This window comes from Rattus rattus, chromosome 7 (genome assembly GCF_011064425.1).
Source record: "Rattus rattus isolate New Zealand chromosome 7, Rrattus_CSIRO_v1, whole genome shotgun sequence".
Classification (NCBI taxonomy): domain Eukaryota; kingdom Metazoa; phylum Chordata; class Mammalia; order Rodentia; family Muridae; genus Rattus; species Rattus rattus.
Window position 1 is genome coordinate 118,380,368 of NC_046160.1, and position 22,864 is coordinate 118,403,231.

Consider the following 22,864-nt stretch of genomic DNA (forward strand, 5'->3'; position numbering starts at 1 on the left):
TGGCATGGTGCCTAAGAGCATTTGCAGTGCAAGCCTGAGGGCTGAACCCATATAAAAAGTTTGTCATCGCTGTGTGTGCCTGTAAGTTCAGCACTGGGGAGCAGAGACAGGGGGATGGCTGGGGATTACTGACCATCAGCTTAGCACCAGGTTCAGTGAGAGGCCTTCGCATAGACACACGTGTACACATAGATACACACGCATGCATGCATGCACAGACATACACATATATACACACATGCACACACACATACACATGCACACACATTGACACACATGCACTCAAGACATACACATATAGACACATGTACACACAGACACACATGCATGCAGACATACATGCATACACATACACATGCACACACATTGACACACATGCACTCAAGACATACACATATAGACACATGTACACACAGACACATGCATGCAGACATACATGCATACACACACACACATACACACACAGATGTACAGACAAAACGTATCTGCATCTCTACACCCCAGAATAACCAGTCATGAAAACAAACATCTTCAGAGTTGCTAAGGGCTGTTATACAGGGCGGTTGGAAGATGTCTGTTTTTTGAGAGAGTCTGGAAGCTGGGCTCTGAGGCACTGTGGGGGAGCTAGCTTCACTCTTCCTGTGGGCCTAAGCCCTTGTGTCCTGGGGACCTTACGTCTAGAACAGAGTGGTAAACGATAAAATGTCAGACTTGAGACATCATTTGGAGACCAGTCCTTAAACATTTCCACACAGGATATGATCTGGGGCCTCAGCCTCAACTGACCTTCTCTGAAGCCTGACTTGAGTCTCATGGGGAGCTTGGATGGCTCCCAAAAGTGTTCATACAGTCCATTATCATCACTGAAAAGGTCACTCAAAGGGCAGGTTCCTAGAGAGGAGTGCTGGGGTCACGTCTGACCGTGATGTAACATTTCGTCTGTGACACTAAAGGTCATCTGTCAGACAGGTGCCTTCCTCTGGCCCCTGAGCTGTCTCTTTGCTGTGGAGCACCCACCCAGTCCCACTCAGTTCTGTAGGTAGCTTCTGTTGGCTCCAGGACAGAACAGATGGTCTGAAGAGTCCACTGAGGACTGCTACTGTCCTAGAAGGGTGACTTGGGAGAAGCTTCTCAGGAATTCTTACAAGAGGCCTGACCAGGTCTCTGTATCCATCAGCAGGGAGGTCCTGCATCAGAGGCTAATAAGGAGGTGGCCTTTCCCCCCACTTGTAGAACCCATAAATCTCGGGTACATATCCAAGCTTGGGGTACTAGCAGACAGACACGTCCATCTGGAGGACTTTAGGGCTCACTGTCTCAAAGTGGTTTATGCTGGGGCATCAAAAGACGCTTTTGAAGCAATCAAACTTTCAAGAGAGGGAACTGTTCATGCCCCGTTCTGTGTTTACACAGTCACTGGTGCTAAGCTAGTGAAATGCTATTTAGAAGAATAAGACTCTCAGAACCTCGCTGGCATAATAATGGCACTGTTCCATACGCCCAAGGAGACCCTGGGAGTCACTCTGTGTACAACAAGGAAACACAGTCAGACCATTTGCTCCCTGGAGCTGGAGACACAATCGTGTTTTCCTCTACAGAAAGAAGAAAGGAGACATAGTGAAACTTACTTACCAGCTTTTCAAAATTGACGAGATTATCCAGGAATGTTTTATTTCCTTCATGAATAAATGTTACATCTGAAAATCAAGGACAAGATAACGTGCTATTAGGAAGATGTCATGAGACAACAGAGTTTGTTTAGAAACCATGCAATTCATCATGTTTTTGCTTCAGCATTTTGGAATTATGCCACGTATTTGACAAGGCAGCAGCTTGAAGCTAAAACTGTATAACATTTGATATAAAAGTTGAGATGGCAGTATAGACTTCCTGAAATATTTTGCACTTAAAGTTGGTTTTAGCCTGCATGACTGAAGCTGATGGTATATCTTGTAACTTAATTTGTCCATTATGTTTTTTAGGTCAAAATACCGAGCAGAAAAACAAATGAATGTTCATAAATAACAGGGACTTAATGCTTGTTATATTTGCTTTAAAAAAATAATCCCTGCCAGCGAATACAAATGGGGTTTGCTTTAGTTAAAACAGTTAAGATTCAGATATTTTCAAGTTCCCATCAAAAACACGCAGAAGTTAAAAAGCCTGTGGAAAAAGGTCAGGATGTTGGCCCCATTTAACTGGTACAGAGACAGCATCGCTGACGGGCTAAAACAGGAAAGGTAGCAGGATAAAGGGTGAGGTTGTTTTTTTTTTTGTTTTGTTTTTTTGTTTTTTTCTTTTTGGAAAAAGTAAAAGTTAACTTTGGTTTGAGACTCACTAGATTTAAAGTAACTAAGGAACTGGGGTCCAGTTCAGTAGCTGAGCCTGAGTTCAGTGTTGAGGGCCCGGGTCTTACCCATATATGACCCACCACCCACAGAAGTGACTGAGGATGCGGAGAGTAAAAACTCCTTTTGTCGGAAAGAGTTGAAGACTGGGGATGAGACACATTAAGCAGCACCTAAGGCTCTGAGAACTCCTGGCGTACAAACATGGACGACACAGTATATGATAGAACCCTCAGCATCGATGGCACAGACGAGGATCACAATGCAAATTATCCCACGTCAATATCCCTGCTGTCGTCAACAACAGATCAAACCCACCAGACAGAGAAACACAGATTCAGTCTAAGCTGCTTAGACAGGTGCTGCTGAAACCTGCCTACAAAACTCCAAGCTTGTGCTGCCAGGGCCTGCAAGAAGGCGACATGTACTACGTGATACACTGCGTTCAAGGTGTCCCTTGCACACAGTATGGCTTGATGTGGCGGCAGGAGCTTCTTGTCCCTCAGGTAGAGCTCTGTAAACTGCCATTTGCAGAATTTTAATTACACGATCTCTTACTATCTTTCATGGTTTTTGAATTAAAAATCTCATTGCAAGATCTCAAACGACGTAGCCCGCACAGTTAGCTTTTACAATCTGCGTACAGCAAGCTTAACTCAGCACTGCCTTGGCCACCACGAATACAGCCTAGAAACTTGGGCTCCCAGAGAACTTCAAATCACAGCTCCTTTTAGCAGCTGGTTGTATCCTCCTTTCTTCCACACTCCCAAGTATGGCGATGGCCAGTGACAGTATTTTCAGGCACATCTTCAAGTGTTTTATCTGAATCAATCCACTTTGTCCTCACAAAGGCTTTCTAAGGTGGCTGCAGAGAAACTAGGGCCCAAGAGACAGCTAAGTCATGTTTATGCCACTGTGGCAGAGCAGGAATCAGTGCAGGGAGGGCAGGTCCTTCAGACATGGATCTTAAGCTATGGAAAGCCTTAGGTCTCTTGCGTCCACTTAGAGTCAACCTGCTGAGCTTCTGCCACTTAAGTTGCTCCTACAACTTGTAAATCGTTCCCCACATTCTTTTCTGTATGTCTTTCTACTTGCCTGGATCTCTCCCCTTAAGCTCTCTCAGGATTACTGATGGCAGCAGGTGGCATGGCTGCTCTATTGAGGTGTGTGTTAGTGAGTGTGTGTGTGTGTCTGTGAGTATGTGAGCATGTGTGTATATGTCAGTGTGTAAGTGAATGTGTGAGTATGTGACTGTGTGTATTGAGTGTGTGTATGCATGTATATAAGTGTGTGAGAGCATATGTTTATGATTTTGTGAGCGTGTAAGTATATATGAGTATATATATATATGTGTATATGTGAGTGTCTGAGTATATGGGTTGTGTTAGAGTGTATGCCAGTGTGTGAACATGTATGTGTAAGTGTCAGTATGTGGGTGAATGTATGTGAATTGTGTGCATGTAAGTGAATGTGTATGTCAGTGTGTGTATGCATGTGTATGAGTGTGTGTGAGTATATGTGGGTGTGTGTTTATGATTACGTGAGTGTATGTGAGTGTGTGTGTATATATGTGTGAGAGTGTGTAGGTGTATGTAAGTGTGTGTGCATGTGTATGTTTGTGTGTTTATGAGTATATGAGTGTGTGTGAGTATATGTGTATGTATGTATATGTGAGTGTGTGTATGTGTGTGTGAATATGTGGGTACACGTGTGTGCATGCGAGTGTATGAGTATGTTTGAGTGTGTGTGAGTGTGCATTTATGAGTATGTTAGTATGTGAGTGTGTTCAGTGTGTGTTTGTGAATATGTGGTGTATATGTGTTTGTGTAAGTAAATATGTGAAGGTGTGAATGTGTGTGGTATGTGTCTCTAATACTAGTGTGGCTGCAGGAAGCTACAGTACAGAAGGGACTGCTGAATAGAAAGCTGAGGATATGACAAAGGGACAGAGGCTGCATGAGAAGAAGAAAGGCTTTAATAGCTGAAGGGTTAGGGCACACAGACGGCTGGTGTGTAACAGGAGCGAGAGCACAAGACCGAGCTTATAAAGAAAAAGAGAGGAGGGGTGTGGAAGGTTGTAGCATGCAATGAAGCAGCACCTGGTTGGAATCTTAGGTAACCACATACACATCTGCTCCCTGCGAGCTACTGTTTTCCACATGAACACAGGAGGTCTGACCTCCTGCATGCACAGCCCCTGAGTTAAACCTGGTCCTCTTTCCTAATGGGATTAGGAATTATGAAATGAATTAGAAGTTACGGAAGTGAGAGGAAAGGTCTTCACTAAAGCGGGTCGCTCTAAATAGTTCAAGTAGTTATTCAATTAAAATGTCTAAGATCAAAGTTCTTTATTTCTGAGGTGTCTGACAGCAAGCGTGATGTACGTACGTGTTTATATTTCTTTTCTCTATCATGACAGGTTTTCACACAGCTCTACCGTCGAGGATGACCTTGTTCCTGCCCTACCTGGCCCACCTGGCCACCCCTCGGGAGTGCTGGGATTTTAGGCCTGCACCCCATGGCAGGTTTACGCACTGCTGAGAACTGAAGGCCTCCTGCATGCCAGTCAAGAGCTCAACCAACCAAGTTATACCCTCAGCTGTCATCCTATCTTTCTTTAGAAATGATTTCGGACAAAGACGAAAGCGTTAAATAAAAGGTAAGACCGATGTTGTCTAACTTTAGTACTTACATAAAAAATGAACAACTGAGAAAAAGTAAGTGCTTATTTAAAGCCGAAGGGGTTTCAAGTGAAAAGAAAAATGCGTTCGATCTACTGCTTCATCTGGAATAAGTGGGTGTATTTTCAACGGAAAAGAAGGAAATTTGTTTGGCTGTTGATAAAAAGGTCTAAACCAACCAGGGCAGAAACCATGCAAGCTCAGGTGCGTGAGCACCTTGACTGCACGAGGTTTTGGAAAGAAAATGCTAAGGAGACTGGGGTGGAGGGGTGGGTGGAGGTAGGAAGCATGGACACAGACAGACAGACACACACGCACACACACTCTTATGAGTTAAGGGGACACTGTAAGAGAAGTCAGTGTCTTATAAGCAGTTATTGCTTTTATTTTTCATATTAAAAATCAATTCCTTTCCCACATATTTCTCTCATTTTCTACTGTCCCCATTGTGTTTAAACCATTCCAGGGTTACTCTCTACCTAGGGCTCCGGCTGAAGGCATTGTGCTTGCAGTGAGAACTGTGAGCTTTCATAACTCTACCTTAAAGCAAAGGAGAACAAAAAGAAACAAAGAAAAGGGAGGGAGGGAGGGAGGGAGGAAGAAAGGAAGTCAGGCAGGCAAGGAAACAAAGCTTTAAACTGTAACTTTGGCATTTTGGTCTCTCCCTGCTCTGCCCACTTGGTTTCTGAACAGGTCCTGCAGCCTGAACGGATTATGCTGCGTATCCCTCAGGTGAACGAGCTGTGCTCTGCCTCCTTCGGTGGTCCAAATGCTGTTTGCCTTTCACAGCAGCTCTGGCTTCACCTGGGATGAAGACTAATGTGTGTGTTCAGAGTGGCACAGACAGTGCAGTCCTCCAGGACAAGCAGAAGAGGAAATGAACGCCAGCTTAACTGGGATGGGAGTAAGAGGATGATGGCCAGGGAAGTGGGGGAGAAGAGAGTGAGAGGCCAGTCAGCAATGCAACTCCTTTCCAGAATCACTTATGAGGCCAGTCAATGGGGCCTGATTCTGCAAACAGTATCTGAGAGGCAGAGGTCTGTCCGATGAAGGCATATTTCTATAAAACCCCTTGAAACAATTAAAATGTGGCCAAGGAAAATTCTCCCAATTGCCTTTCCCTGGGGAGCACGGAAGGTCAGGAGTCCAGGCCAGATTCCCTCCCACTGATGCCCTGACTGATAGATCACTGAGCCATCAGCAAGTGGAACTGACAGGTTTCACATGACCTGTGCATGCTCGGCAGACAAGAGCTCTGTGGTCAAGGTAGGGCTTCTCAGACACCAGCTAAGCCCCAATTCTTGGAGACGGAAAGGACACTTTCAAGCAGCAGTTTTCCTGAGCTGCATAACTTTCTGTTGAACGGCAGGGTCTCTCACACACAGTACACGGAGTGCGGCCATCACTGAAACTTGGATGCAGACAATTGCTTGCTCTTTGGACCCCACACTAGCCTTGTTCTTGATTAAGTATTTCACAGTATTAGAGAAAATAATACATGATTCAGAAACAAAGCCATTTAAACCACAAATTTCTGGTGACAGTGCTTTGACACTGCTCAAGTACAAGTAAGCATTCCATACATTTAAGAAACAAAACCAAGGGGTTGGGGATTTAGCTCAGTGGTAGAGCGCTTACCTAGCAAGCGCAAGGCCCTGGGTTCGGTCCCCAGCTCCGAAAAAAAAAGAACCAAAAAAAAAAAAAAAGAAACAAAACCAAAAAAAACCCTGGGCATTTGAACAACAATTCCATGCAAAAAATGGAGGTATGAAAGTTGAGGCTACTATAAGATATTAACTGAGAGATCTGTTATTTTTCTGCTGTAGTTAGAAAGGAAATATTTCTAGGGGACAGCATGGCATACCGTACCAGAGAGGACATCATTACCTTTAAGCAGTAAGGGCATGAAAGGGATTTTTGGCGGCTTCATCTTTTTGAATGCATCCCTGTAGGCCTTGTGGTTTAGGGAAGGATCCTGCCAACCAAGCAGATCACAAAGGGAAAGAAAAATCAATGTCCCATAAAAGCAATTCTCAATCTACATTAGTTGTACAATTCGAACATGATGAGATACAGAAAGATTCTTCCTAGGGATGAAGTGGATAAAGGTTCCCTTGGAGAATAAACCCACTAATTAGGGTTAGGAATCTAGGCAATATGCGGAATTCAAGTTGGTTTATGATAATGGGAGGCGACGGCAAAGGAGGCAGACACCTTTTGATTGCCCTATCGTTTTGCTCAGACAGGTTCTTCAAGTGCAGTCTCCTCTGCATAATTTCTACCGTGAGGCGACCTCAAAGTCTTTTGTTAAGCACACAGCAAAGGGAAACTGCCTTTAGAACACAAAGACAATGCCAAAATCTAAAGACTAGCTACAGATCTAGCATATGAAACCTCAGAAGCAGTAACAGAAGGAGGAGAGATTAATGCACATCACGCTAATTATTCACTGAATTCATAACAATTAGTGTCATGTTGTGAACTGGAAAATGGCCTGTGAAAATTCATATGGATTTCACAGAGAGACAAGGCAGCACTAATGGCCACCATGCTTCATTCCTTACCTATGTCTATCATCTGTCAGTCTGTCTGTCTCTCATCTATCCATCTACATACCTACTTACCTCTATCATTTATCCTTCTCTTTAAGTTAAAAATATTTGAAATTATATAATTTCTTCCCTCTTCTTCTCCCTCTAACACTTCTCTTGTACCTGCCCCCTTGCTCTCTATCAAATTCATGCCTCCTTTTCTTCTCTCTCTCTCTCTGTATATATATATATATATATATATATATATATATGTATAATATTATGTGTATATTCTTCAGTATATAAATATAACCTGCTCTATCTGCATAATGTCCCTTAAATGCATATGAATTTAGGGCTGATCACTTGGCATTGGACAACCAATTGGGGAGACCACTGACTATCTCTCAGTATTCTTTAGCTGTCTGTAATTCTTTGTGTAGAGTTGGGGCCCCATAAGATTTCCCCTTTCCACATTAGCTTCTCTTTGCACCATTTATTTCTAAGATACGGTCTTATTTCATAGTCCAGGCCGGCCTGGAACTTGTAATCCTTCAACCTCATCTCCCCAAAGACCTAGGATTCTATCACCACGCCCAGCTTAAAACTGTACTTTTAGATCAAGTAATCAGTCTAGGCTTTGATATCACAAACAGTTCTTGAACCCAGAAGGAAATAGCACTAAAATTAACTTGAAGAATAAGTCTCCTTTACTTACCGTTAAACTCTCAAGTTCAGAGAAAAGTTTCTTAAACTTCCCAGGAATTTTCTAAAAAGGTAAGAAAACCAAACACCACAGTGAGAAACCACATGGGTCACAGAAGGTGGCTACGCTGAGAAGGGGTCCTAAGGGATGTTTGCATCGAGTTCTGCTTAGTCACCAACACATTTCTGAGCATCGGTCCCTGTCGTGGGGCTCTGCCCTGATTTCACCTCATTATGCAATCTCCATCATCCACTCAATATGCCCGTGGTTAGGCATGTGGCTAAAAATATCCTGGCAGCCACAGGATAAAGGAATCTAGCTGGCTAGACTGTCTACACACTGGTGGGGTTATTTAATAGGTTATTAATAGGTTCCAGTTCTATATCATCTCTAGTGAATGTGCTCATCTATCTCATGGTCTACTGAGTCGGAGATAACCATGTTGACCGACTGGTTTCTATATAAATGGCTTTGCTGGACTGCACAGCAGAAGCGAGATAATAAAAGATGGTGAAGACCTCAGGTGATGCCCCTTGCACCTTAGCAAATGGAATCACCAAATCTGAGTGCAACAGGAGGCTTATAAAATGACAGAAGACAGAAATGTGTGGCTGTGCCATCCTCCCAGGTCAAACCGCAGGCTCCGTGAACACCCGGAAATGTGAGAGAACGCCTTTAACGCTAACAGGAGAAAACGTGGCTCCTTTCTTAACACCTTAGTGGCCTGTTGTGGAAAGCTGACCTAACCAAGGCTCTGCACCCTCTCTGGCCTCGACTTTCAGCAAATGTCCATGGTTGCTGGTTAACAGATCATTAGCATTATCAACAAGGTTCAAGATATACCAGACGGTTTTTCAAACCAAATCAAAAGAATGGTGATAACTTTTCAACAATTAAACTTTAAAACTACCCAAATTTTTCTAATGTGATCATTTTCACACGACTCAGCTCTCCCACAGTAAGCAGCCAGATGTACCTGGAAATAACTTATCCGCAACAAATAAAATATAAAACGCAGACTCTTGCAATTATTTCCAACCTTTCCGCTAAGCCGTATCTCAGTCTGTCCAACGTCTCAGTGAACGTCCCAGGGGCACCTCAAACTCAGTGTGCTTCGAATCAAACTGGCTTAGCCAGAGGTCAGACAGGAGGCAAGTCTGACCTAGAGACTATTTTGTAAATAACCTTTTACTGGAGCACTCCCACGACCATTGTTCATTCATTAACTATGACTGCTGCATGACAACAACAGAGCCCCTAAAATCAGCTCACCATAACATCTGGCTGAGCCCTGACTGCTCTTCTCAAACCTAGTTCTTTTCCTTTATCGGATAACACGGTCACTTCCCTTTGACGCCGAGATCCTGTGGTCACATCTGCTGGGAAGCCCAGCCTCACTTCTTCCTCAACCACCAGAGCCCTGCTGCCCTGGCTTCTTAGTCTTTTTAGCTGCTCTGCTCTCCATGGGCCTGTGAGACCTGGCTGAAAGGCCCTTCACCACACAGCACTGTTCTCTGCTTGTCTTCTGTGTGGCTGCGATGCAGTGTGGTATGTGGGACACACAGTAGGCAGTCGATATGCAGATTCAGATTTTCAGATCTAATTCAATTACTTCTGCAAGTCAAAGGTTCTTTTGAGGTTTCATTCTAATCCATTCCGTGAAGACCCTTGACCTCCATTTGTCTTCCTAGAGTTCTCTCCCATTTCTTTTAATCTTTAATGTTCTTGGCTATCCGGTTTGCTTAACCAGAATGGGCAACCCTTTCCTATCTTCCTTTTGTTGGATCCCCTTATGGGAGAGCACTAACACCGTCCCTGGGTCAGCACAAGGCATTCCACTGGGCACAGCTCCTGACTAGGAGAATGACAGTCAACTACAGGAACAGGAGAGACCAAGGAGACCACAGTAAACTACACAGTGGATCAAGAATATTGGAGAGAGATGATGAGCAAGAGAAACTGCACAGAGCAAAGGCGGCCATCTCTGAGAGGTGGGCCAGGAAAGCAAAAGCAAACAGAAAGAAGAATGGGGCCCAAGGGAGAGGTCTGTCTGCCGCTTTTGGATAATTCTAGCTCCTCTGGTTAGGTTCTTCTCACACATCCTCCAGAGTCTATAACGCCAACTAGACTGGCCACCTGCATCTTGCTTTCTATGAATACAGAAATTGCTCTTTAAGCAAATTAGAGGGCTGGACAGATGGCTCAGTGGTTAAGAGCACTGGCTGCTCTTCCAGAGGGTCCTGAGTTCAATTCCCAGTCACCTCAAAGTGACTCACAACCATCGGTAATGGGATCCAATGCCCTCTTCTGGTGTGCCTGAAGAGAGTGACAATGTACACACATTCATAAAATAAATAAATCAAAAAAAAAAAAAGGAAAAGAAAATAGCAAGTGTGAATGCAGAGAAAGATACCCATGCTCATGTGAACACGCTGAGACCGGCAAGCGGGAGGCCTTGAAGCTTAGCTTCCCCTCTGTGTGCCCTTCGCTCCACAGGCCGGACTGGAGGATGACAAAGCAGCATGAAGCTAGGGCTGCCTTCAGGGAATGCAGAAGGGCGAGGAGAAATTTAAAACATTTACTTTAAAAAAACCTTCCTCATATATATTAGAGAACCATGTTAAAGATGCCTTGAAATGCCATTTGATAGAAATAGTTCCTATCACCCTGCCACAGTCCTACTTTTTTTTTTTTTACGGAAGCAGAATCTGTCTCGTTTAGACCATTTAAATTTACTTATTTCTAACACAGGCTCTGCTGGAGTGGTTCATTGTGTCCCACATTCACACCCTAAGCCCCAGTGGGAAGCCCAAGGCTCACCTCCCAGGTCTGTGACAGCCGGCTGACAGAGGCGGTGTTGAGACCCATCACGATGGCAAAGAAGGAGTTTAGGTTCTGCTGGGCTTTGCAGCTGTGAATAAAGGAGCAGAGGAGACTGAGAAAGCATTCTCTCAAACACTGGGCAGTCGCTGACAAAGCCACACACACTAGCCACCGTCCACCGTGTGTGTTGGTTGCCCCAACTGTTTCTAACACAGAAGAAAGGCTTTCTAGATCCTGGCCTCCTCTCTGCCCCCCTGCCCCCGAAAAGCCTTCGGGACACTGCAGGAGACCCCTCCCCTCTAACATTCATTTGTGCACAATTATGGTTTCAGTGATTGGGATCTGAAATGCCCACTTCTCTGTATCCACCAGACTCCTGCAGCTCCCCTCTGCTTTCAGTTCTGTGCTCTTCCTGTATCTGGATGTGGGCCCCTCCCACTTCACAGGCCTAAGTCCTTTCATTCATTCTGCCAAATTGTTCTTTGCTAACAACAAAATGTATCTATCATCTGGCTGGCTAGCCATCTGTCCGTCCATCCATCCATCTAACATCTATCAAGCTATCACCTATTAATCTATCAATTATCAATCATCTATCATCTATCTATTAATCTATCATATCAGTCTATCATTTATCTATTAATCTATCAATCATCTATCTCTCATCTATGTACTATCAATCATCTATCATCTATATACTATCAATCATCTATTACCTATAAATTCATATCAATCTACCTACCTACCTCGCTATCATGTATCTGAGTACATGGCATATATTATGGGACAGGGTGCCACATTCTTTCATAAAAGTAAGAAAACAAAATGGAGCTTTCGTAATCCCCACACTAGGGGTAGAGACAGGAGGTTCAGAAGTTCAGGAAGGTTACCTTTCACTAGTGGAAGCATTGAAGGCCTGTGCAGAGAAACACGAGACCTCGTCTCTTAAAAAACAAAAGAGATGTTTCGTAGGTTTTTAAAATTAGTTTTTCTGGTTGTTGAGTCCTTTGCTGGTCTCGATTCTTCCCTGTTACATAAATGCTGCAGTGCGTATCTTTCTTAGCAAACTTCTTAATATTTGTGATTTTTTTTTCCCCAATTAGGCTTCCAGCTATAGCACGGCAGTACAAAAGCTATCAGCATGGGGAGCATTTTTTGCTTTTTGTTTAGTTCTGTTTGTTTTGAGTCGGTTCCTCAAAACGGGGCTGCATGGAACTTGTTCTATGACTCAGACTACCCTCAGCTTCCCAGCGATGGGAGGCTACCGCCACCACGTCTGCCAGCTAAAGCCGATGCCTGCTAAGTGTCTTCCAACGCTGTGACATTTTAGTGCCACTAGAACGAACAGGACTATGCAGTTCAGAGTTAGGGAAATGGCCTAGGCTGTGGCCTGAGGGTCCTGGCTACCTTGTGAACCAGATACTGCTCTAGTCCAACTGTACCTGGACTTCTAAGTCTGGACAGAAGTTCTCTCCCCATGAAGACAAGAGCTGGGGAGACACTGCTGCCTCCACACCTAGAGCAGAGAGGTATCTGGGGACACATGTCCAGCAGGCACATTGCTACTAAGCCTCCTCTGCTACGGCTGGTGCCCAGGTCTGGCCGGCTTCAGCTACCTGTAGGACAGCTTTTGAGACTCTCCCGTCCATTGGCTTGGTACTGACTCCACCTGCTTCTAGCATTCTACACTGCAGACAGCTCACGCGGCCAGAAAAGGCTTGGTTTAGCTCCATCTCTTGACAGAATGTTTTGAAATACCAGCTCTTCTGCTGGGGCTCTAGTCAGTGAGAATGTCTAAGTGGATCCATGGTGGAGGCCGCCTCCTAGACTCTGGTGGATCCACAGTGGCTGACATAGGCCTGTGTGGATTCATGGTGAAGGCAACTCCTAGCCCTGAGTCCTCCCATGCAAAGAAGGCCCTATAGGTTATTATCACCATGAACAAGGAAGCTGATTAGGGCTGGACTACATTATCTACCCGTTTTTATTTTAATGTGTATAGCCAGTTGCTAATGCATAGCAAGGAATGCACAGAGCAGGTGCTAAAGCTGAAAATAAAAATGTTTATGTAAATGGTTATTGTTTTTCCTGATCAGAAGCCTTTTCACTTAGCACCGTGTATTTAGATGATTCCTGCCTTTCATCTGTCACCCCCTCCCCATTTCTTCTGGTCCACATAGCTTCATTTTAGTCATAAAATTAGCACACATGCGCGTGCGCACACACACACACACACACACACACACACACACACACACCATCTGAACTTGTTTTTAAAAAGAAATTAAATTAATATAGACGCAGTGTCTGAATAAGACAAATTGATTCTGAGCAGAAACTAGAAGCCAATCGGCCTGGAATCCTGTTACCATGGGTCATTCATTCTGAGATAAGAGCAGGCTGTCTGACACTAAGCATTCCAGTCCAGTAACCATTCCTTTGTCTGTGTGAGGAAATAAAATTTACTCAGTCCACAGAGGTGGGGGCTGGTGAGAGGGGGACATGAATATGCAGATAAGGAAACATGAATATGCAAATCGGGTGCCTTAGGCAAGGGAAGACACTTGGAGGTTGTGGAAATGACTGTTTTCCCTTGGCTCTTCCTACAGTGTGATTATAGGGAATTTAACTTTATGTTTCAGTTGGCATTCTGTTCCATGGGCTAGGATAGAGACCAGAACCATAAATAATTCAGCAGCATGGAGCTAGGAGAACACGTGAGAATGTTTCATTTCCTCAAGATAGATACAATCTTATACTCTGGGAAGGATCTGGGTGGTGTCACGTTTCTCATTGGAACACTGGTTTCCCATTTCTCCACCTAACTCCTGTTGTGAGAAACCTTTCATCCACACAAGCCACCTTCAGGAATCTCAGAGACTGTTTTGGAACACTCTGGCTGGTATAACAAATGGGCAAGCAGACAGCACAAACTACAACCACAAAAAATAACCCACTCCGCACAAAAGGGCAGCTCAGGATATAGACCTGTCACCTGCTCCTCTATGGAGTCACAGCAGAGCCACAGCAGAGCCCCTAACATCTTGTATCTGGGGTCATTTGGACAATGGGGCACTCTCTGTTCTGCTTTCTTTCTTTTTTAAAGACGTATTTATTTATGATATTTAAGTACACTGTAGCTGCCTTCAGACACACCAGAAGAGGGCATCAGATCCCATTACAGATGGTTGTGAGCCACCATGTGGTTGCTGGGATTTGAACTCAGGTCCTCTGGAAGAGCAGTCAGTGCTCTTAACCACTGAGCCATCTTTCCAGCCCCTCTGTTCTACTTTCAAGAGAGCTTTCCTAAAGGATATCCTGAGCCTGTCAGTCTCTTGTCCTCTCAGTCATATCTGCCCTTGCCAGTCAGTCCTCCCTCCACACGATGCTCATAGCCACAGAGGCTGCTTGCCCGTTGTAGCCTACCTCCAAGGGCATCCTCCATGGAAAGAGTGTTTACCCAGAATTCAGAGAGCAGCAAATGCTGTTCCTTTCACCAGCATTTTCTCTCTCCGCTCTCATACCCCTGAGATTCAGCATGCCCTTCTTTAAAACCCAGATAGACACAGGTCCCAAACCAGGTACTTCTTCATTCTGTTCTACAGAGCAGCATGTTGAACTATGGCGGGGAGCACCTTTAGCCTGAAGCCTGATTTCCCACAAGGCCTTGTCCAGATCCACACACAGAATAGGCAATCTGCCCTTCCTATCGTGCCGGGCTGACGTGTGCATCCAGCCCCCCACACCCACAGAATTTGGAGCTGTAGCTTTAACCAGTCTCAGATCCAGTAACAGGCAGTTACCCCACATGGCTACACTTACACTGAACTACAGGGGCTGTCTTCCTTGCCCGGATTCCCTAAACAAGTCAGTATAAATGGTGGCTCCCTGCCGAAGGACGAAGCTTCCCAGTTCCCCCCTTGAAGCTCACGGAAGTCATTCCCACCCACTGCCATCCTTCTAAGTGGCTGCGCCCACCTTCCCCTGTAGCATTTTGGCTGTCCACACATATGGGGGACAAGATGCCCCCTCACAGTGAATAAACATGATCCCACTGAAAGGCAGACTGAGTCTCTCTTCTCTCTTTACAGCTGCCTGAATAATCCAGTGGTGTGCCGAAGACCCAGGGAGGCCATACTGCCTTCAACAGAACACACAGGTAACACAGAAAAACACTGGGGCAAGTAATCGTGGGACTAACTCTGAGGAACCTACTTGGGCTTGGAGGCTCACTGCAGACGCCTTCTGGAACACTTTAAGGTCTATCTGGTTGAAGGTGCCTGAGACTTGACCACTGTCTGCAAGACCACCTGCTCAGCCAAAAGGTCTGACAACTTTCCATTGGCCCTGTGGCTCCTTAACCCTGGGGTTATAGAGGTTGGGTACACCCCTTCATTCCAGGGTCATTTGGTCATTTCCGGATGCTCTACTCAACTGGACATTGACTTCTAGCATGGGGCTGTATCTTGTCCTAGACTAGTACCTAGGTCCTGGGCCCAGACATAGGTTCTAAGTTTTCTGTGCCAAAAGACACTCCTTTGGCCTGTTTGAGGACAAACTTAAAGGAGTTCCAATCAGGAAACTGGTAACTCTCTCTCTTACTATTTTGCCTTTCTGTGCAAATCTTGCCTCACTGCACACTGGATAAATGGTCACTGCCGTCCCAGATTCGGAACGTTCTGTTTCTAATACATAAACTAATTTAGACAACTCTGTAAGATAAAAGGCATAGCAGCGTGGTCCGAGGGCCCCTCTCCTGTAAAACTCACACTTTAACTCTTTAGGCTCTGGCTGACGACCACACCCAGAGCCAGAGTGCAGTCTGGGCCTGCAACCTTGCATCAAATGACAACATTCCTACCTGAGATAACACAGAACTGTGTTTGCCATATTCTTCTGGCCTACTTCTGTGTCTGCCTCTCCAAGCCTGGAAAAATCTGTCTTGTATCTTTAACAGCTAAGAGGTGAAAGCATCTTTAGTAGTCTGTTCCTATCTACACACACACACACACACACACACACACACACACACACACACACACACACACACACACACACTGGTTACAGGTGTGTAGATCACTGGGTTCAGTCTCACAGAGGTTCAAATGTCTTCTGGGTATGGGGAAATTATTTCTACGGTACCGAGAAGGCTGGCTCTGGAGTTGGGTTTCGGCCCATCTGCTCCAGACCCAAGCATATTTGTTTAAGTTTCCTTCAAGTCTCTCTTCTGTGTCAGGTTGGTCACCTGACTCTGGAACAGAAAAAATAAAAGGAGAACAAAGCAGAACAGCCAGGAAAAGACAGCATCTTAGAACAACTGGGAAGTAAACTTTCTACAGAGGTCACAATGGCAAGGTGTTCAACTTTTTGAATTCTCCCCTCCTTTTTCCTGGTTTTGTTTAAAGCTTTTGTTAAAACTAACTTTCTTTATTTTAGGATTTATAAGTTCACTGAGTGTGACTTAAAAAGTCTATATATAGATAAAAATTAATTTGTTATATCATACCGTACTTGGATTCAACTCCGGTTTAGGGAAAGGGTGCGTGCCCGATGAGAGCCATGTGACCAAGGTAAAAGAAAGAGTGAACCATGTGACTTCACTGCCATCATGGGTAAGGTGACCATGTGGTATAAGTCAACTAAGCTAATCATTTTCTGCTAATCATTCTATCGCCCTTTTATTAGACCAAGGAGGTAACACCAGGCTTCCAAGATGGCTTGCCTTCAAAATGTGTCATAAAACAAGCAAAGAAAAAACTGGCATTTTGTAAAAAATACATTATAAAAGGGTCAGGAAAATGAAGTCCTGATTTTCTCCGTGGACTATATTTATGGTTTCAAGTTTATTTGGACCCTAAAGGATCTTTAATCAAAGAATGATTTTTTTTTTTAAGGCTAAAACTTGATGGAGATGAAATTACAAAATCCTAATCTTTTAAAAGGGTTAGAGACATTATAAACTGTTAAAGATAATTGAGCTATACAAGTTAATGGCGAATCACCATAAGTACAAATATAATTTATTTAGAGGGAGAGATCAATTTACGTCTTTTATTATATAGCTTTCTCTATATGTTACAAAGTTAACCCTGAAGCAAGTAAGTCAAAACAAGTTTAAACTTAATATAAATATTCAAAATCAGGTACACTAAAAATCGTTTGTAAAAATTGAATGGTTTAGTAAAATGGGTTAAACTTACAATGTATTTACATAGCAGGAAACCCCCAGGCTCAAGCAGTTGTCCTGGATAAAGCACAAGTTGCCTTGGAGGAAAGGTCATTAGCATAGAACAAGGATGGATGAGAAATAAGACCAACAAGAAGGCTACCTCTGCCTCCAGCTGCATAGGCCTGACCAGCTCTGGTTACCTAGGCCTGGCCAATGCAGAGATGTACACTGAACCAAGATATAAAATCTCCTTATTTGAAGATGAATCCTGTCTCACATGACAGGGAAACAGAGTCCCTTGCCCAATGGAGGATCTCAGAGTCTGCACCCACAGCCTAAATGCCACAGAGAGTTGAGTAGTTACTCAGGATGCTGTAAACATGAGAACCTACCACTGGACTATTATGGGACCTCTATCCTAGTTCAGTTGGTCTTGCCCTTTTCCCTGGCTTTCAGTTCTTTCTCTTAGCAAAAGCTAATTTCAGGATCTATACCTTAACTACCCATGCTCCCTCATCAAAGGAAGATGTCATTTACTCCGTAATCAAACTCAAAGCATTGGAAAGTTATTCAGAATATCCAAGCAGTGTTTTTGACAGTTGGTTTTATACCTGTAGAACCAACAAATTATTCTTTTAAGTAATATTGTAAGAACTCAGAGTCTTGAGGAGGAGATGACTTAGCTGAAGGAGATTCTCTCCAATCTGGGATCACCTTTGTGGTGCTTTGAGAATAAAATCTGGTCTCTATCCAGACTGAGCGCTCCAGGCCAGTGCCTATGCTTTTACCTGGAAGCTCACTAGGAGGATACAGGCTTTGGTAGTGATGATTACGGATATTTTGAAAGAAATTCCAAACCAATATTTGCTAAAGCCCATTTAATTTGGTTATCTTGTTTTACAAATTGTGCCTCTAAACAACCAATCTATTTTAGATAGAATGATGTTAAAAATTATGCTTACGGCTGTCAGTATGTGGGGACCTAGAAATCTGTCCATTGATAAAAGGAACAAAGCATTGGCTTTAGCATTCTTTGTCAATTTAGTCTGTGCTACATGTAATTATTTATGTGACTGGCTACTTTCATCTTTCATAGATTGGTTGAATTTTAGAATGAAAATGTAGAGATTTGTTAAGAGTTCTGTTAATAGGGTTAATTTTAGAAAACTTTGTAAAGTAAACCATTTTCTCTGGGCAAAGCAGACACAGTCTCTGGGAGTATACTTTTCAAATTGGAAATCATTTCTTTTTGGAAAACACAACTTATAACTAAATTGTTTCTTAGAATATAGGTATAACAATTTGATGTTAACGAAGTTTGCATTGCCATATTTTCAAATACTAGATATGGTCATTTAAAGTAAATACCAATTTTTAAAATTGTACTTTATCAAATTGTTTCTAATCAAAAATTTTGTTTTACTTAAGATACTGATTTTGTTCATCAAATAATGCCTGCAATTGTTAATATTTCAAACAAATACACAAAGTTTACTTAGACACTTTCTATTCTGATTCAATCCTTGGATACTGACTTTAACTGTTTCTTTTAGAAAGTTTCCAGGTCCTTGTTCCTTAAGCAGGAGACTGAAGTCACAAGCATCTAATTATTGTTACTTTATCCTACTACAGAACTCAGGTAAATGGTCCAGACAGTTGCACAACTGCATGTAGAAGTTTTCATGTAACTTTGTCTCTAAATGTTCCCCACAAAGTTGTACAGCTATCACCTCCTGACTTACGTTCTGGATCTTTGCCAACTGTTAACCTTGATCATGACCCCTTGGATGGACCCTCTTCTGGGGAATTCTAACTGCCGCTCCCCTCCCTGCCCTTCTGTCAGCCTGGAAGCATTTATTGAGCGATCAACTCTCTCAAACCCCTAAATTCAAGTGACCTCTGAAAGGGGAGTAGTGGGCCATGGACCATTCAACTCATCCCTCTTCTTTACACTCTGGACGTTGATTGTGGGACTCAGAACCAAAACATCTGGACTTAAGCCTTCTTTGTATCAGTTAACCTCTGTCTCAGCAGCTCAGACAGCTTAACATCCTTAAGGACCTGCTTGACTCCTTGACAACTGCAGTACTCCAAGATTTAAAAGATCTTGCTAAGGATGGGTTGTAAGCCTTCTTCTGCAAACAAGGCTGCTTCCAAGACAACAGATCCTACCTGGTTTGAAATAGGGTGTAAAGACAGGGACCAGACAACTACTCATTCTGGTCCCCTCCTACTTGGGTCCTCCTGCTGATACTTCTTCCTTATTATCCTCAGACCTGTTTTCACCCTGTCTTTTAAATGTCTTACTGAACTTCACCCTACACCTAAACAAAATGTTCCTTGCAATCTCTCCCAATGGCTTTCACCCTGCTACAACAGCTCCATTTGTCCCTGATACATGTGCAAAATGGCCTTTTAGATGTTGTGGAGAATTATAGCTAAAAGGGGCCTTCATTCCTTTCACCCCAGGCCAGATGCAATTCTTTACATTAGTCCTCTAGTTTCCTCTGTTCCCTTCCATTAATGCTCTGTAGCTCCCTCCCACTCTGTTAGCTCATTTTTGGTGCAATAGTCCTGGCCATGGGACCAGTCACTGTCACCCTGAATCAACGTTATGTTCGCCCTCTCTCCTGTTCTGTTCTTCCCTATCCCTCAACCTTCCCAGGAAATCTCCCAGATTTCCTAGAAGTCTCTCTATAACCGAATCATCTGCCTTTGGCCCTCTACTAATTATTTTCCACATCTCTACAGGAAATACAGGATGGCAATTTCCTGATCCATTGTAGTTAATCAAATTTTCTCCTTCATAACCAGAGGACAGTCCTGATCAAGGGATCCAGAACTACTCTCTCCAACTAAGAACCTGCTCAACAGACAACAGCTACTCTGTTCTGCATTTCTGTATCTCCTGAGTTAGGAATAATAGTTTCCTGTTGAAGGACTACATTTCCCAGCCTCCCTGGCTGACCACTTCTGCTCCTATAAGGGGCTGTATCCCATCTTCCCCCACTGGCATTTTAACTACCCTCACACTTGGGTATGAAGACTCCCCCACACCTGGGAAAGACCATGGTCCCCCCTAAGTGAGACTAATCCTCTTTCTTTCTCTATAGTTGCTTTTTAGAATAATGTAACAGTGTAACAAGTATTTGATAGCACTACATGGCATTGTGTAGGAGAGCATGTGCCTGTTACATGCTCTGTACAAGGGACCTGGACACCCAAGGATTTTGATATACAGAGATCCTGAGGCTTATCCCATGCAGATAACCCAGAGACAGCTGTCCTTGAGAACTGTCTGCTGTGAACACAACTTCAAAAGGCAAGGAATAAAATGTGAAAACCCGGGAGACAAAAAACACCGGGGTAGATTTGGATGTATGCTGTTTGCCTATACTGGAAAGCTGTGCAAACAATTCTTTATATATATTTATAATGTATCTATGTAGCACATAGGATACGTGCTCCTGTGTGTGTGTGTGTGTATTCACGCGCGCGTGCATGCATGCATATACACACATGTGTGCTCATCTTCTGCTGTGTGGAGGCCTTTTTTGATTTATTTTTATATTCTTGAGATAAGGTCTCACTATGTAGACCAGGCCAGCCTGAACTCCTAGAGATCTGTCTGCTGCTGCCTGGATAGTTCTGCTATTAAATGTGCTGTACCATGTCCAGACCCAGCTTACTTTCTGAGATGAGGTTTCTCACTGAGTGTGGAGCTTGCCACTTCAGGTCAAATGGGAGCCCCCCAGACTGTCCTGCCTCTGCCTCCAGTGCTGGAGTTACAGGTGAGTAGGGCCACACCTGGCTTTACATGAGTGTTACGGGGGCTCAACTCAGGTGCTCATGCTTGCATAGCGAGTACTGTCCTTACTGACCATCACCCAAGCCACACACTCTCATTTTAAAGAGCCCCCCACCCCAGTATTCTCAACATTCACTGAGTCACTCTTAATTGCCATGCTCTATACAGTTTCTCAGTTACACTCATCAATTACACACAGTCCCAGTCCTTTGGGAGTAAATGTGGCGCAGTGAAAGAATCCTACACACACAGGTAAGTTTAATAACCATAATAAAGAAAATTTAAAAAGGTAAAACATGTGTATGCATGGGGTAATTTTGATCTTGTACATGTAAGTCAGGGATATCCTATAGAAAGAAACTTTGACCCACAGTCTTGAAGAATAATGCAATCAATGGGTAAAAGGAGCAACCACGGGGTCAACCATATGAATTCAAGGTTGGAGCACGAAAGGCATGAGAGACATATTCAGAGTAGTAGCTGGGGCATGAGATGCACCCAGAGGGTGATGTGCAGGGACTTTCAACTGACAAGTCTGCAAAAGCTCACACAGTGAGTGTTAAGGAGCCATGAGCAGGATCCAAGCATGCCCCTGACTTTCCGTGACACCTCTACCACACACACAACATCTTTTTATTTCCCTAGCCCACTGCAGTACCATCAGTCATATTGTACAAGTGCTTACTACCTGGTTATAGAGCATCTAAGCACACAGCCCAGTGCTTTAGTCTGGTATTTTGACATTTACTTTAAGATATGAATACTTCAAATACAAAGGCATAAATATTCAGAAAAAGACCTTTTAAACATTTGGTCACGTAACTCAGTATAACATTTTTATATCCCAACCCTTCATATCATTATAAGGAATAGTAGCCATAGTTATAGTAGTAGTTATAGTTATAGTAATAATTTAATGATGATGATAATTAATGATGATGATAATAGTAATAACAATAACAACAATAATAATAATGTAATCCACACCACCATGCTTTCTCAAGCAGATAAGAGACACAACACGCCCACCCCTAGAAACCTACTGAGCAGCAATCTTGATGAATTTTTTCACCAGCTGCACGCGCTTGCCTAGCTGGCTGCAGAGCAGAATCTCCGTGGCCACCCAGAGCTGGACCTCGTTACATCTCTGGAGCAGAAGGCTGAGGTTCACAGTGTGCTCTCCGCTCCCCTGTCTGCTGAATGTGAAGTAGATGAGCTCTTGCTGAAAGAAACATGGATATTTTTAGGTCAAGTCAAGCTGGTGCAAAATTCAATCACTTTACGAGCTGTTTCAAGACTCTCCTATATCCTTAGTGTGTTAACAGCAAATATAGCAGATGACTACAGAGTGGATTCAAACTAGCGAATCTTTAGTTTATTTGTATCCTTAGTGTGTTAACAGAAAATACAGCAGATGACTACAAGGCAGATTCAAATTAACTTATCTTTAGTTCCTTTGTAACCTAGTGCATGCCTCTTATGGGAGTAACCACATTGCACAAGCACAGAGATAAGACACTATAAGATACTTTGTTCAAAACTGTTTACCTAGAAGCCTTATACAACCTCTTCCACCCTCAAATATAAAGATATCCTGGTACAAAATCTGGAACATTCTCAAGTTTAAACCACAAGACTAAAAAAGAGTGCCTACATATGCCAACAAATGACACTGGCATTTGCTACCACACATCAGGGCCAACACAAATTATTATGGTATCCTCAGAACCACCCACAACACTGATGAAGCTGAGGTTACTGTAGTTCCTCCCTCATTTTTTATTAGTAGTCTATGAAG

The 22,864-nt window shown here is 43.5% G+C and overlaps 1 protein-coding gene across 1 annotated transcript in view; it reads right to left on the reverse strand.

The window, feature by feature from the left end:
- Positions 1–22,864, reverse strand: part of Rapgef5 (Rap guanine nucleotide exchange factor 5) — a 230,402-nt gene that overhangs the window by 8,456 nt on the left and 199,082 nt on the right. Inside the window, exons 20-24 of the mRNA XM_032908351.1 lie at positions 22,110–22,288; positions 11,087–11,177; positions 8,279–8,329; positions 6,917–7,004; positions 1,633–1,697 (exon numbers count right to left, since the gene is read on the reverse strand). Coding sequence (XP_032764242.1) covers positions 1,633–1,697; positions 6,917–7,004; positions 8,279–8,329; positions 11,087–11,177; positions 22,110–22,288 — 474 coding nt within the window. The remainder of the gene's footprint in view (positions 1–1,632; positions 1,698–6,916; positions 7,005–8,278; positions 8,330–11,086; positions 11,178–22,109; positions 22,289–22,864) is intronic.